This window comes from Phragmites australis, chromosome 12 (assembly GCF_958298935.1).
Source record: "Phragmites australis chromosome 12, lpPhrAust1.1, whole genome shotgun sequence".
Lineage (NCBI taxonomy): Eukaryota > Viridiplantae > Streptophyta > Magnoliopsida > Poales > Poaceae > Phragmites > Phragmites australis.
In genome coordinates this window covers 9,332,260-9,348,306 of record NC_084932.1, presented here as the reverse complement: position 1 = coordinate 9,348,306, position 16,047 = coordinate 9,332,260, and the positions used below count along the sequence as shown (strand labels likewise).

The following is a 16,047-nucleotide window of genomic DNA, read 5'->3' as shown; positions in this document are numbered from 1 at the left end:
ATCATTGATTGTTCTTACCATACATCCAAGCAAAGTGGTAAGTTTTTGTGCTCTTTATAGTTGGTATCATTTATTATTTGCCACTTGTTATGGTTGTGTTGTCATCAATCACCAAAAAGGAGGAGATTGTAGCGAACATAGTCCTTTTAGGGTATGTAACTGATTTTGGTGATTAATGACAACATAGTAAATGAGACTAACATGTTTGTCAAGTATATGTCTTAGTAGGTCTTATGGATGCAATACATGAAGAATCCACCATAGCCGGGACAAAGATTGATTGAATTGGACAAGTCCCAGGAAAATGTACAAGTCAGATGGTCTGGTGTTCTAGAGTTTGTACACGCCAGAGTATTCTCAGAAGAAAGTTCAGAGGTTGTACATGTAGGATGGTTTGGTAATGAAGAAGTGGCTACGCTGGAGTGTTTTTCTAGGAGCTGATTTTCAAGCATGTGTACATCGGATGGTCCAGCGCATACAACAAGGCTTCGCCGGAGCATTTTCCAAAAGGATTTCCCATCAGGTCAGTGGGAGATGGAATTACACATGATGGATGGTCTGGCGCATACAGAGGATGCTTCGTCAGAGTATTTCAGAGATGCAACGACTAGTTAATGGCTAGTGATAGCTGGCATTGGGAAGCTGCGAGGGTGGACCACACACCGGATGGTCCGATGTTTAGAAAAGCTACACGCTGGAACATTCTATGTTAAGAAAAAAATATGACCGTTAGGGAAACGACTAGTTTATGGGGTTGAGGCTATAAATACCCCCTCCCCACTCAGCCATTTGAGTGCGCTGGAGTCCAGGAAAACCCATAAATACTTGAGAAGACATCCAAGCCACCAAAGTGCTAAAAGTGATCATCCAAGGCAATAACTACATGATTAAGGGAGTGATTGGTGCTATTAGGCCTAGAGAGAGTTGTTGCTAGGTGTTGTGGCCTAGAGAGAGGATCAAGGAGTGATCCTACATTGTACTAAGTGGTATGCTGGCATCTTGGGTTGGTGACTCCCCGACACTGTGAGCTTTGATGGCTCATGCTTGCTGACCCTCCAACTTGGTGTGGAGCGGTGGTGAGACGCTTGTACGGGGACACAGAGACCCTTATTTTGGTGGCTGAAGCTCTGAAGTGAAGACGGCGGCAAGAGACCGGAAGAGAGGCTTGTGGTGAGGTATTGGCTTGATGGTTTGGTGGCTCAACCTACTTGATGCCTAGGTGGCTTAAGGGTCATGATTGGGTGCTGTCTGGGAGCTATAGCCTAGGTGGCTACTGCAATGTGGACTAGGGGTGGCGTTTATACTATCAATACCACGGGATAAAAATCCCTTGCGCCGAGTTTGCTCTCTTTACCATCTTTACATTTTCGCATTTATATACTTGCAACTTATCTTTGTGTATTTACATTCCTGAAGTAGTTTGCTATGGCTATAGGTTGCAAACCTTTTGAACAGTAGAGTAGATACACTAGATAAACCTAGATCACATTTAAATAGAAATTGATATAGGTTTATTTTGTAAAGTTTTTGGAGCCAATTAGTTTTTAATATGCTAATTCACCCCCTTAAGACGTCACTGATCCCTATAAGGTATAGCCTAAGCAAGTATGTTACTAGTCGTCTCTATTTAACCTGGTTGTAATGTTTGAGGTAGATCCAAGTATTCTATTATTCTATTGGTCATATTGACTTTTGTGAGTTGTCTTGCATTTATTAGTTGTGTGTCTATTTGCTTAGGTCTTATCACTAAAAAGTGAGAGATTTGAAATATTACCCCACTATGTGACAGGGAATAGGGAGAGTCATTGAGGGTTAGTAGGTAATAATTGAAGGAAATAATAGATTTAAAAATAATTCTTATATATCATGCAATAATATCTTTCTGGCTAAGGATCACAATAATAGATACCGAGATAGAGCTTACTTAATATCTAGATAATGCATGTTGACCTATCTATTTCACATATGCTTTCCCAAAACCATCGCAATCATCCAACCATCTCTTATGCAATTACATTCAAGAATAGAGCTGATCTGCTAGTATAAAGTAGTTAATCTTATTAGGTTTACTTGTTTATCCTTATGAATACGATAATCTTGGAACACAAATGATTTGTACGCTTGTGGTAATAATATTGCAAGTATAACCAGTGTCAACAGTCCTCATAGGGGATGTTGTGTCACCACTGTCACTAAAATAGGTCATCACGAGGGATGTTGTGTCACCACTGTCACGACGAATCTTGGAATGTTTTTTCTTTGATTCTAGTTGAAGTTCTCTCAAAATCAAGTTGAATATTTTCAAACAATTTGGAAACTCTCTGTGTCTATTCTCGTGTTAAAAAAAACAATAATTAAGTTGTCAATTGGGTGTGGTGGGTACGGATAGTGCTGACCTATATCCATACCTGTCAGTTTTAGCACACATGTAGGTATACCTGCAAAGGCTCACGGGTGAAGAGTGGGAAAACCGTCGCTTGCGGGTACCCGTCACCCGTGGGTATACCCGTTTACCCATGGGCCATTTTAATACAGCAATACAGTGTTATTAAAAAATACAGCAATACAGTTCTTTCAAATGTCTTTTTGCGAAATGAATACAACAATAATTTTTAGTAGTGATAACTAGCACACAGCTCTAATGCAACTTCCAGATCATCATCCAGTTGCCTTACAGCATGAAAAGTTCTGGAGTAGAGACTTACAAACTTCAGTGCAGATGTTCCCATTTTGAACAGGCAACAGCTTCATCAATGAACATTTCTTGAAAGTTAGTTAGTAGAATGAACATACTTTTTTGCAGTTCAAACTGACTCTGTCCACAACTTAAGAACACTCCAACAGAAATAACAAGGTACCAAATTGGTTACAAGTGGTCATCCTTCATTTGAACTGGTAGACGCCTGGACCATTGAATCCTTCATGTTCTACTTCTAGGCAGCAGAAATAACAAGGTACTACCAATACTCTTGAATCAATATTACATGTGTAGCGACAATGGTCTTATTAGATCATGATTATATTTTTAGTGATTAATGATAACATAAAAACTGAGACTAACATGTTTGTCAAGTATATATTTTAGTAGGTCTTATGGATACAATACATAAAGTAGTCACCATAGTCGGGACAAAGATTGACTGAATTAGAGAAGTTCTAAGAGAATTGCTCTCACCGGATGGTCTGGTGCTCTGTGTGTTGAACTCACCAGAGAGCAATTCTTGTAGAGAGAGTTGGAAGCGTTGTAGATCGAAGAACAATAGACCAGAAGGTCTGGTGATGGGAAGTCAGTCCACCAGAGGTTTTATCGGAGCATTTCTTACAGAGCTGATTCCAAATGTCGAAGAATGATGCTGAACTGATCGGATGGTCCAGTGTCAAGAGAAAGTGCACCGGAGGATTACACCGGAGCAATTTACACAGAGAGACTGCAAAGGCTCAGATAGATCAAATGTACTCACCGGATAGTCTGGTGATAGAGATGTAGTATACACCGGAGTATCCGGTGTTTATAGAGGCTTTGAGTGGGAGTACTAAGGGCTAGTTTCTGAAGATATACTCACGAGATAATTCGGTGTTAGTACTACTATTCTCACTAGATCATCCTTTGTTAACAGCTTTTCTGAGCTATTGTGAAAATGACTAGTTGTTGGGTTTGAGGCTATAAATACCCCTCCACTCAGTAATTTGAAGGTGTGGCATGTTGTTGGAGTTCAGAGAAACACATAGACACTTGAGAAGACATCCAAGCCACCAAAATGCTTAAAGTGATCATCCATGATAATTAAGTACAATTAGTAAGTGATTAGTGGTTATAGGCCTAAATAGAGTGTTGCTAGATGATTACTTCCTAGAGATCTAAAGTTGCTCAAGCTTGTTGACTCTCTAACTTGGTGCAGAGCGGTGGCAAGACCTGTGTATAGGGTCGCGAAGATCCTTACCTTGGTGGCTCAAGCTCTAAAGTGATCATGGTGGCAAGCAATCGAAAGAGAGACTAGTGGTGAGGTCTTGTCTTTGTGGCTTGGTGGCTCATCCGATTTGAGGCCTTGCCTTGGTGGTTTGATGGTTCAAGAGCTGTGATCGGGTGCCATCCGGAAGTATATCCTTGGTAAAGCTTTAACACGGACTAGGGGTGATATTCATGCCATCGATACCATGGGATAAAAATCCCTCGTGCCGAGTTTATCTGTCTACCTTATTTACACTTACGCATTTACATTCTTGCAATCTATATCTGTGCATTTACTTTCCTAGAGTAGTTTGTTAGGATTGGCTATAGGTTGCAAACCTTTTAAGTAGTAGAATAGATACACTATATAAACCTAGAGCACATTTAAATAGAAATTGATATATATTTATCTTGTGAAGTTTTTGGAACCTATAGATACACTAGATATACCTAGAGCATATTTAAATAGAAATTGATACAGATTTATCTTGTGAGGTTTTTGGAGCCAATTAGGTTAGATTTTTAAATGCCCTAATTCAACTACCCTCTTAGGATGTCACCGATCCTCACAACATCAATATTGAGTCCAGGGTCTAGGCGTCTAGAACTCCAGCAAAAACATCACATGACAATAATTGACTTAATGGTCCAAGTAGCAAGTAGCAAACTAGGCGCCAATGGTGTGCCGGGCGGCTGTAGTGTGCTGGGCAATGGCAGCGCGATGTGTTAGGAGGTGGCGGTGCAATGTACTAGGAGGCAGCGGCGAGGTGTGCTCAGTGGCTGTGCAGTGCTGGGCTGGCGGCGGCGTGGTGCTGGGAGGCGGCGGGCCAGGGCTTGCCAATAGCACGATGTTGGGTTGGCAGTGGCGCGGAGTACTAGGAGGCAGAGGCGAGGTGCTGGGTTGGGCAGAGACTGGGCTAGGCTGGTGGCCTGATCTGAGTCCACTCGTGACTCTGTGAAAAGGGGCTTGACGCATGAGAGAAGGGAGTAAGGGGTGACAACAGGTAGATGAGAGGATCGAGGAACTGAGCAGGCCAGAAGGGGAGTAGGGTTTGTAGGATTTGGCCCACCTATCAGAGAGAGACTATACGGGTAAATGGGTATCATGGGTTCAGGTACGCCTTACCTATACCTATATCAGTATACTCATCGGATACTATTTTTTTCTTACAAATGTACCCGCAGGTACCAAATTTGAACCATACATGATCCCATTAGGTAATTACCCAAGGATAAACAGGTAATCAGATTAAATTGCCATTCCTATCTATAATTTTATCTTTCGCCAACTAGCAAAAGTATACATGTATACAACAGATTTGTAAGGGAGAACTTCTAAAGTTGGATTGGCTTTATACGATATAGGAGAGCACACAATAATTATAAAAGCATAAATCCGTTCAACGTCACTTCATCATTACATAAAGGAACCAACACATCTTTGACAATGTACAGCGAGGAATTAGAGAATACTCACTTCAGAGTACAAAATAATAAAGACAAAGTACAAATACAGATCAGAATAGGCGTTCATCGAATTTGCACTTCTGGTTGGAATGAATAAGAGGCATCAAATTCCGAGGAAAAATAGAGAGGACTTTTACAGTACACCTAAATGAGTGTATATCGTTTATTTTCTTCATCCTGTGGTTTAGATTGGCCCAATGATACTCTATCGTCCATCAGTATTATGGGTATCATTAAAGAGTATCATATGTATCATAAGGGTAGGATTGAAAATAAAAAAACATGATAAACTTGTAAATTATATGTTTAATTAGGGAAGGTCAAAATGTTAGTTTATTCTTCGGATAAGCTTTCACTTATTCTGTTTATTTCATTTATTAGGGTTTCCACCCTCCGTCGGTCGGTCGATGATGGGTGGCGAAGGTCCGAAGTCCGGTCAGTCAATAACGTAATTACCCCTAAGGGTATCAAGATAATTACAATAATACCTACTAAAATAGACGGTTAGATCACAATAATAATACTCTTCACCATCTAGTATCATGGTGTACCGCAAAGGTTCTCAAAATAGAACATCTTCCAGATAACAGAACCTACAACACAGATACAAGTCGAGGCTTGTCTCCCAGTCCAAATTTCGCTGAATCTTGCAGGTAATTACCCCGCCGGGCTTGTCGATTGATCATCTAGTTTGCAACTTGGCCGCCGTTGAGACAAGAGAAGCTGGGGTAAGAAATAAGATTAGCTGCGAAACTATAGAGCAAATAAAGCTGTTGACTTGATGTTAGTTCAACAGTTAAGTGATCTCTAAAACTAGTTATTGTTCGTATACTACAGCAGGGGTACCATGGCAGGAAGCTTCTTGATCTCTTCAGTTCACCGGTCGGCTGTGCCGGCTCAGTCGCCGTCGCTTGAGTAGGCCGAAGATTCTCCGGGGTCCCCATGAAGTAATCTTATTTGGATCAAAAAGCAAAGTTATTCAACAAAAAAATTAATCCAACAAACGTTTCTGTGGATTAGTGGGTTATGTGACGTACCACCGGGAATCTGTGTGTTCGCCGGCTTCGGTTCAGCGGCAGCTGCTTGTGGTTGCTCATCCGCGAAGTTCGCCGGCCGACCGACGAAATATCCTGTGTAGAATAGGAAACGAAAGCTGTTTAGCGCAAGAATCCCAGGCATGGCATGTCGACACTCGACAAAACTGACAGGGAGGAGCAAGAAAATCTTGGGAGATGCCTTGATCGGCCATTTCCGATCCAAGACGTTGACCTCCCTTTTCTCGCAGCTCCGAGAGAGAGAGAGGTCTGTGACACCTACCGCCAGGAACATTGGCATCAGCGTCGCCCATGGCTGATGGATCGATCTGTGGCCGGTCAGCCGCTTCCTCTCCTCCGCCTGCGAGACGTGGCAAAGACGGGGGGTGACAGAAGACCACCCTCACCACGTTTTATTAAGAGGATCTCCTCTCCTCCGACTCCGTCAATCAGCAGGATCAGCGCAACGCAAGAGATAGAGTAGAGAGATGCTTTCCCCAGACTGGCAGCGCAGTTGACAACGACATTGCAATAACCAACGACGAGTCGACGACCCGGCACAAGCCAATTCTAGCAGTTCTCTGTTCTCTCCGCTGGTTGAACATGTGTGCACCACCGGAGCATTTGCAGCAAACAATTTGGCCATCACCATCACATGGCAGGGTCCAGCTCTGCGCTTGCAAATGCGAAATGGAACTGCTGTGGAGAGACACATTTGGACATTTCTGTTGACTTGACTCCTCGTCTCTTCTTTTTTTCTCCCCATTTGTTTTTTGTCTGTGCTGATTACTTATTAGAATCTGTTTGTACTAATCTGAGTTTCTCAGCGTCTCTGCCTTTTCTTTCTAAAGAACACTACTAGTAGAGAAAAGAAAAGGAAGTTCAAACCTCAATGTCACTAATACATTCAGGTTGAGAAGAGGCAGACATGACCATGGCAATTTTCGAGGCCTCTATTTTTTCAGCATATAATATGCATTCAGCTCCAGAAGAAGAGGCAGACAGGACTATAGCCCTTTTTGAGACCTCTATTTTGTCTGCATATAATATGCATTCGGCTAGAGAAGAAGAGGCAGATATGGCGACGACCTTTTTCGAGAAATGGCCCTCTATTTTTCCTGAACGTAACATACATTCAGCTCGGGAAGAACACGTTGCCATGACAATGAGCTTTTCGCTAAAAATTCTTATGTGCCAATAAAAGTTGTTATGATCCCTAACCGGTCACTCAAAATTTGATGATTCCTGGGTGCCACTGATAACTTTTAGCTACCCTTTTGTGCACTTCTATCCACTCTTGTTCCTCTCACCCTTGCTCTCTCCTCTGTTTGATCCATTGACCAGCCTCCATAAAACTCGCTTGTCGACTGATCCCATGTCGCCACATCCAAACATGCTGACAGTCCAGGGCTAGGGCTGTTAACCAACCGAGCTCAAACCAGCCTGACATGGTAAGTTTGAGCTTGATAGAAACTCGAGCTTGAGCCTGAGTTGCTGACCAAACTTAGAGATAAGCTAAGTTTGGGTCGATTGAAGCTTGACTCGACTTGAGTAGGTTCGAGTAGACTCATTAATAGATAAAATTCATAAATATTATTCTTTATTCCTAATCAAATGTATAAATTATTAATAAATTCTCTTCTCTATTCCTAATCAAATGTATAAATTATTAAAAAATAAGAGACTCGTAAGTTTCAAGCCAGATTTGAGCTCGGCTCGTTTAAGCTCATGAATGTCAGACAAGCCAATTTCTAATAAAACTTTTAACAGATCAAGTTCAAGTAGCCTAATGGTAGGCTGTGGCCAGCCTTTGCTACCACTATCCCTAGGGATGGAAACGGATCGAATACGTATGGAATCGAATTCAGATGGTACGATTTACCACATTTTAATCCGAATGCGAATACGGATCCGGATATCCTCGAATACGAATATGAATCGGATAGTTCGAATACGAATCTGCATTCGGATATCTACTCGATCTTCAAAATTCAGGTTGGAAATTTAAATTTTTGATAAAATTTGATAAAATTCGACTGAAATTTGTTCTAATTTGATTGGGCCAGAATTTTAGAAATTTTGTTCAAAATTCATGTTGGAAATTTAAATTTTTAATCAAATTTAACTGAATTTGTTCCAATTTGATTGGGTTGGAATTTCGTTCATATCTGAAATTTCTAAAACTTTAGCAAAATTTGGTTCCCTAGTTGGTGGATACGGATACGAATCGGATATATCTTGAATTCGGATATCCACATTTGAATCTGAATCTCGAAAACGAATTCGGATATATCTATTTTAGTATCCATTTCAGAAACGAATACGGATACGAATATTCATATTCGTATTTTAACAGATACGAAATCGGATAATTCGGAATTCTGCCATCCATTTTCACCCCTAACTATCCCCTCTCTGCCACATCATGGGCCGCCACCACCACACCTGACAAGTCAGCTCCACTTTATGGTTACCTAGGCTCACTCAAGCTCCACTCTACTGAGGTTCACTGCACTTGGGCACAGTACTACGGAGTACTAACAGGTGCTTACCTTTTATGCATACGAGAGTTCCAATGTTAAAATTTTGCTGGCGTGTGAAAAGGGACACATTCGGACGTGTGCGTCATTGTGATCGTAGTGTACGTGCGTCTTCCATGCAATGTAAAAGACACACACAAAACAGTCGGCAGCCCAACAACCGCTCATCCAAGCTAAAAGCATGTTTTATGTTTTCATTTTGTTTAGGAAAAGAGCAGAGACCATTTGGAAACCACATTCACAAATATTTAACATTTCAAAGAACCGGGGTGATAGTAAGTGACCAACTCACAGAACATGGCTAACCATACTACTAAAAACATGGCAATAATTATTATTCCAGTTGAGTCCGACTACACCATTAACTATTCATACACCAAAGGCGTTGCTGCTACAAGATGTAACGTCATTATGTCTTCCAAAAATAAAATTAAAAATATAAGACTATAAGGTATCTCTCAAAACTCAACATATTTGGTTTGTTAGACATTAGTTAGGTGCCCACGTAAGTAAAAAAGTAATGTGGTAAGTTTTTTTTTAAGAAAAAGAGGTGATACTCGTTTCTTATGGAACAAAGTAGCTCGAGAAATCTAAAATGATTGTAAGATAATAAATTATTTTAAAAAATCTTAATAAATAAATAACACATATACATATATTAAAAACTTATTTCTTAACGACACTAATATTGTACCCTCTCTCATCTAAAATATCACTTAAGAAACAAAGTATTAGAAGTGGTGTAAGTCTTATCGCTTCGATTATACGCGAGCATGCTCAGGCTAACGGTAGGTGTTCCGATCTAATCAACTTCGGCTTTTGGCTTCGAGGTTATTTTTTGTCCATGGTGAAACCCTAGCCACCAGTGCCGACATCACCTTCGTGAGTCAACGCGCTAGTGACCTAGTCACACCACCGATCACGTGCTGAACCTCGCTAAAAGTTAACAAGGTACCGTGACTTTTTTCCCATGGTACAGCAGCCGGGATGAAAGTTTCACTTTTTCTATTGGATCCACCAAGTACTTATTCAATTGAATTAAAAATGCAGTAATATATAATTGATTTGTGAAGATAAAGCAATGATCTAAATAATTTATTGGGTTACCACTTATATCCTTAGAGAGTTATCGCTCTTTCCAAGTTCATATTAGAGCACCTCCTTGAGGTATCACTCCTGACAACTGATCATCTTCTAGATGAGCAGGGATGGCTGTTCCCACGGGATACTCTTCACAAACCCTTTTTTATTTGACTCACCGTCTCTCCACTAACTTAGCATTTTGTCATTCCGGCACGGTATGGTCCAATTGCTCATAGAGCTTGATGCCACTTTATACACTACCTCAGAACGTGTTATTATTGACGAATGTTAAATCCTATCATATACGGATTTAAGTTTTGTCTTAGCAAAAGTGATTGTGATATCGAGTGTATCACAGATTGGTAAAACTTTTTCTATAACATAGCTATAGATAGACAATTTTTGTTAGGAAACCGTTTGTAATACTATTTTTGGAAAAGAGGATTTTGGACTAAGATAAATAAAAATAAAAATAAAAAGTTTTCGGCCACGTTGTCACAAGTCACGCTATTACATGTGACCTCTGGGATCGCACGAGTAGCTTCCTTACCATCTTACTTATACATCATTGCTAATAGCAATATGATGTTTTATCCTTTTGACCCTTGTTGGCTAAAAATTTTACAATTATTTGGGCATCTAAATTATTTTAAATGAAAAGGTTATAAACTACAAAGTTGTAAATCTGATCAAGAGCTACAATTTTATATAAAAACTTTCTTCATTTGACACTATTTGTATATTCATAAAATATTTACCCTACAAACACAAATAGTTTTTTCTTAATGTGCATAGGCGTCTTATGACACATCACATGTAGTTTTTCTTAATATTCGACTGTGTCTTATGTCACATCATAGATGATTTTTCATAATATTTATTTGTGTCTTATAACACATCATAGATGATTTTTCTTAATGCTCGGTTGTGTCTTATCATAGACAGTAAACCGTCTGTGACTTATAGCACACTGAGACAATAGGTTATGTTACAAACATGTCTATTTTAACAATCATCTTTATGTACTTTGTGAGAAACCAAATTAAAATATGCCTTAATTTACTTGTGACGAGTGATTAATATTAGTATTTATTTGGTTTGATGATCCTCTGTTTTGCATGAGCTTTGATGTGATTTGAATTGATTTGGGATTTTATTTGAGCATATTGATTATGGATTAACTGGAATTGGAGTCCGAGATATGTGTTTGCCCTTCTCATGGTGTGCAGGTGATGGATGCAACAAGGAGGTCGAACAGAGTCAAGGGTGATCCTAGCTGAACATGTAGAGGTCAAGCAAAGCATGGAAGATGGATGTAGATTGTGTGTTGACAAAGTCAAGTGAAGTGGATGCCGATGCAAGTGACAAGGTGGCCTAAGGAATCAGGAGCAGGAGAGACATGCCGGCAGTTAGGATCGCAAGATGGAGTACATGCATTAATATCGGAGTACTTGCTTAAGGTGCAAGCAAGTGAAGAGTCACGCTTTTAGAAGCATGCTAGGGTTTCACAGTTTGACCTCAAAATCGTGGGAGGACTGGAGGAGTATGTAGCACCATCACGAAGCTTGCGTCGAGGCAAAGCTAAGTCGTGAAGGCGTCACGGCCGTCCGATGAATCAAGAAAAAAATAGACCAAAATACCCTCGATGGTAGATAAGAGTACAAGAGAGGTGTATTTTTGGAAAAAATTAGGAAACTTAGGGGTCAAGTTTTCTAGGCTTATAAATAGAGAGGTAGTGCTATGAGAGGAGATGAACTAATCATTTTGAGCCCCTTGTGCTATCCATATAAGAGCCTTGTGATAGGGTTTTAGAGGAGAGGAAGAGGAGTGCTTAGCCTATGTATTAGGTGAGAGCTTTGTGAGGAAAAAGTTTTGTAATATGCCTAAAATAGGGATGACCTTTACTGCAATGAAGTTTATTTTTCTTTATGTTATTATGCTCACCTCCTTCTAGTTTTCCTCTATTGGTTCCTTTGCAAGTTTGTGAGGTTTTTGGTTTTTGAATTTGATTTTCGTTTTGATTTTTAGGCTGAAATTTCAGCACCTTGTGAGGTCATTCTTCTTGTTGCTAGAGGCATAAAATTCGTATACATACGCTTATGTGATAGGGTCTTAAATTCTCTTGCCTCTAGACAATTAACTTGGAGAGTTTCGTTGCTCGGTGTTTATCTTTTCTTGTTTCTTTGTAAAATTATGATCTTTCAAGCGCTAAGACATATGTATTGATCTTAAATAGAACCTATGGTTCATATACCATACGTGGAGTCGTGCTACCTCGATTTTCTCTTGTTAAAACTTCTCTCTATTTTTTGTTCCACTTGAGTTTTGAGGCGCGTTTGGTGATCCAAATAGGAGAAGAATATCGATTTCACAAGAAATTTGTTGAGATGCCTATTTACGCCCCCCCTCTAGTCGCCAATCTCGTTCCTACACTTTGTCAGTGATCGGTCATAGGAATCCATTTGTGATACTCAGACTACTTTCATTGTTTTCTATGGTAGTGTTAACCACAATTTAGAGAGTATCGAAAGACTCACTACCTTCAAGCCGTCTAGGTGCCAGCAAGCATCACGAGTAACCAATGTGTATTACTAACTTGATCCATCTCTAGGATAACCACCTAGCAATGGTGCATATTAGGCCTAATCTAGCACTAATCAATCATTAACTTTTTTGCTAAAATGCTTTGTTCTTAAATGAACTTCTCCTTTTACTCAAATCTCTCTCCAATATGTGGCTAAGTCTTCCATGGGTGCAAGTGTCACCGAATGCCTGGTAGGAGACGATATTTGTAGTCCACTCAAAAAAGTATCCATCAAGGCAAAAAGGGCAAAAATTACAAGAACATTCGGTCCCTCTACCGAAACATTGTTCTGGAGCTCCAATGATCGAATTTATTTGACTATTGGAACCACTAAAATATGAGGTCTAGAAACTGAAACATAGACGTCGGAGCTCCCGGTCTTCATCTTCCGATGCACACTACTATAGATCGTGTCAAAGCAGATGAGATATCACACATGGTTGTCAAGAACCATATGTAAAAATATACATTAGATATTTTTTTTTTAAACAACCGTCTATGGTCTCACAAACATTTTTTTAAAAAAAAGCATCTATGATAATAGTATATTATAGACAGTTCTATGCGCAAACCATCTATGACAATATTTCTAATTTTCTTGAAGTCACCAATTTAAATTTCACACATTACAACAAAAAGGGTCAGAACTTTGATGATATAGCTGACGGTTCCCAAAATGCGCCTACAATAAACATATTGTAGACAACTCTACAAGAGATTGACTGCAAATAACCCAGCTAAAATTAGACTGAATAGAATAACCAACTTGAAACATAATGCAGACGCATACAACAATTGTCTGCCAATAGTGGCATATAGCAGACGATTAAGGAATCAAGCTGTTTGCAATTAGAGGAGACAAAGCAGACGAATGGGCTAGAGCCGTTGGGAACATATTGTAGGATCTTCTATATTATGTGTCTACATTATATCAAAGTATTGTAGTCGACTTTCAACTGGAACCGTCGGCTATATGTGTGGAAGGTGAAAAGTCATGTAAATGCAGATGACTTTGCTTTATACTCATCTGCATTATGTTTGGTGGAAGTTATATAATTGTGTAGGAGCCAGTTAGAGTTTTCTCCTGCAGTTTACACATTACTCACTTCGCCATGGCATCCTCCTCCTCATCATCATCGCCGTTCCCACTGGGGGTGGCACCTCTAATGTCGTTTAGCTGGCCCTTGCCCACTGCTTCCTCCGACCATGACGAGGAGGAAGAAAACAACTGGGCAATGACTCTCTTTGTCGACCTGGGATATAGAGGTGAGGAGGTGACACTTGCGGATATGCAAGCTAGGGATGAGGAAGAGGTGCAGTACCCTAATGTCGGACCTTGATCTCATGTTCCCCTATGCCTCTTGTATCAGTCCCTGAATCAGTAGTTGATACAAACATAATTCACTAGAATAATACCAAACACATATGTTACATAAATTAGATTGCCTGAATAAGCTAAATAATGGTCTCTTGGACTAAGATCCATGGTTGACCGACTAGGCAGAAGAACATAATGTGGAACTAAGTGAGACAGCACAATGCCACGTGCAACTTGAATGCAGATGCAACATCAGACTTCTACTCTTCATCTTCATCTGGGAAGAAGTTGAACTCCATCTCTTAATCTGAAAATAACAAGATTTGAGTATGGAAGGTACTCAGTAAGTCCTAACTCCTTGAATTGGTTGGGACTAGGTGTTGACCAGCTTAAAAGATGGGAACTACGAGGAATGAATAGCTTCCCCAGGACCAACAACTCTTTATTAATCATCAAATCTAGCTGTTCAAGTGCTCACACACCTTAATTCACCCTACATATAAAATTGTTTTTAAACCCAAAATATAGCCTTATGGATTACTATGGATTTATCCTTGATTACACCCCTTATTCAGCTATCAACCCCTTGGAGTAGTGTTAGGACTTGTTGAGAACATTTTGTACTTAATATTGTTGTTTTCATATTAAGAGATGGAGTTCAACCTTGTCCTAGATAAAGATGAAGAGTAAAAGTTAGAGGTTGCGTCCACATCTAAGTTGCATGTGGCATTGGGCTGTCTCACTCTATTCCACTATAGGCTCTTTTGTCTGGCCAGTATGTCATGGATTCTACTGCATAGGACCATTGTTTGGATTATTTAGGTAATCTAATTTATATAAAGTATGTTTTTGGTAGTATTCTATTGAATTATATGTGTATTAGCTACTAATCCATGGACAGATATAGTAGGCACAGGGGAACCTAAGATCGGGGCTGTGTCTGACACCTGAGGAGCTAGTGGAGGTGGACAATGAGCTCAAAGAAGAGGAGAAGGAGGTGGTCGAGACCGATGAGGCAACAGAGATGAGGAAGAAGAGCAGGACCCTAAGCTCATGGCGGTGGATGTCGACTAGACTGAGGAGGTGGCTAAGACTGATGACGAGCCCAAAGAAGAGGTGGAGGAGGTGGTGGCCAAGACTCACTACGAGGATTCAGAGGAGGTGGCTGAGACCGATGATGAGGACCCAGAGGAAAATGACCACAATGGGGAGCCTGATGACCATGGTCGCAATGAGGACCCCGAAGAGGAGGAGGCGCCCGGAGAGGAAGATAATGGCAACGACAAGGATGACAAAGATGCCGAGAGCAGCGATGAGGAGGATCCAAAGGCAGAGGATAGCAGTTTTAGTAGCAACAACGAAGAGAGCAACCCTATGTCCATAGGGTATTTGGACATGTCTACTGATGATAACGTTGATGGTCCATCACCATTGGAGCATTCGAATATTGAGTAGTTATGTATCTAATAGATAGATGAAGTGCACCAGGTTACTCCTAGTGCTTAAACCATTATTATACCAGTCTCTAGATCAGTCATTGCTAAATAAGAGTCCTACAACAGATGATATCACAGTGATACAACATGGGGAGTGATGAAAAAGATCCACCATCCTAAAAATACATAAAGGATTCCTACGATCAACAAAATCCACATTATCAGAGAGCACAGTAGGAACAACATGAAGACACGCCACTCCATAGGTAACTCATGGGAGGACGCTACTGAGACCTACTCATTAGCCTCATCGTCTACTTCGGTGAAGTCTGGATTGTCCTCTGAAAGCACAAGTAAAGGTGAGTACAAGCGTACTTAGCAAGTCCCAACCCTTGCCCTACGATAGGGGTATAAATACATGCATATGATATTGACAAGGAAAAGGCTGTAAGGTAAATCTTTGTGGAAATGCCAAGTTTACACATGCAAAGGTATATTTTTCAATAAGCAGTTTTGTGAAAGCATCATAGCTATATTCTTAAAGGAAGGAGGTTTTGGCCGTGGTGGAAAGTCACCAAGGCCCAAGTTTTAATGTTGCTGGACACCCGTCCACAGTAACCCATGGCACACTGCCAG

The 16,047-nt window shown here is 40.4% G+C and overlaps 1 protein-coding gene across 1 annotated transcript; it reads left to right on the top strand.

The window, feature by feature from the left end:
- Nucleotides 1–13,769: 13,769 nt before the first annotated feature.
- Nucleotides 13,770–15,430, top strand: LOC133886317 (uncharacterized). Its single transcript, XM_062326061.1, has 2 exons — nucleotides 13,770–13,970; nucleotides 15,050–15,430. Exons 1-2 carry the CDS (start codon nucleotides 13,770–13,772, stop codon nucleotides 15,428–15,430), a joined length of 582 nt encoding a protein of 193 aa, XP_062182045.1.
- The last annotated feature ends 617 nt before the right edge of the window (nucleotides 15,431–16,047 follow it).

Coding starts and splice junctions, on each gene's coding strand:
- LOC133886317 (XM_062326061.1), top strand. CDS start 13,770: ATGGCATCCTCCTCCTCATCATCATCGCCGTTCCCACTGGGGGTGGCA. Junction 13,971..15,049: donor AAGCTAGGGATGAGGAAGAG/GTGCAGTACCCT, acceptor GATGTCGACTAG/ACTGAGGAGGTGGCTAAGAC.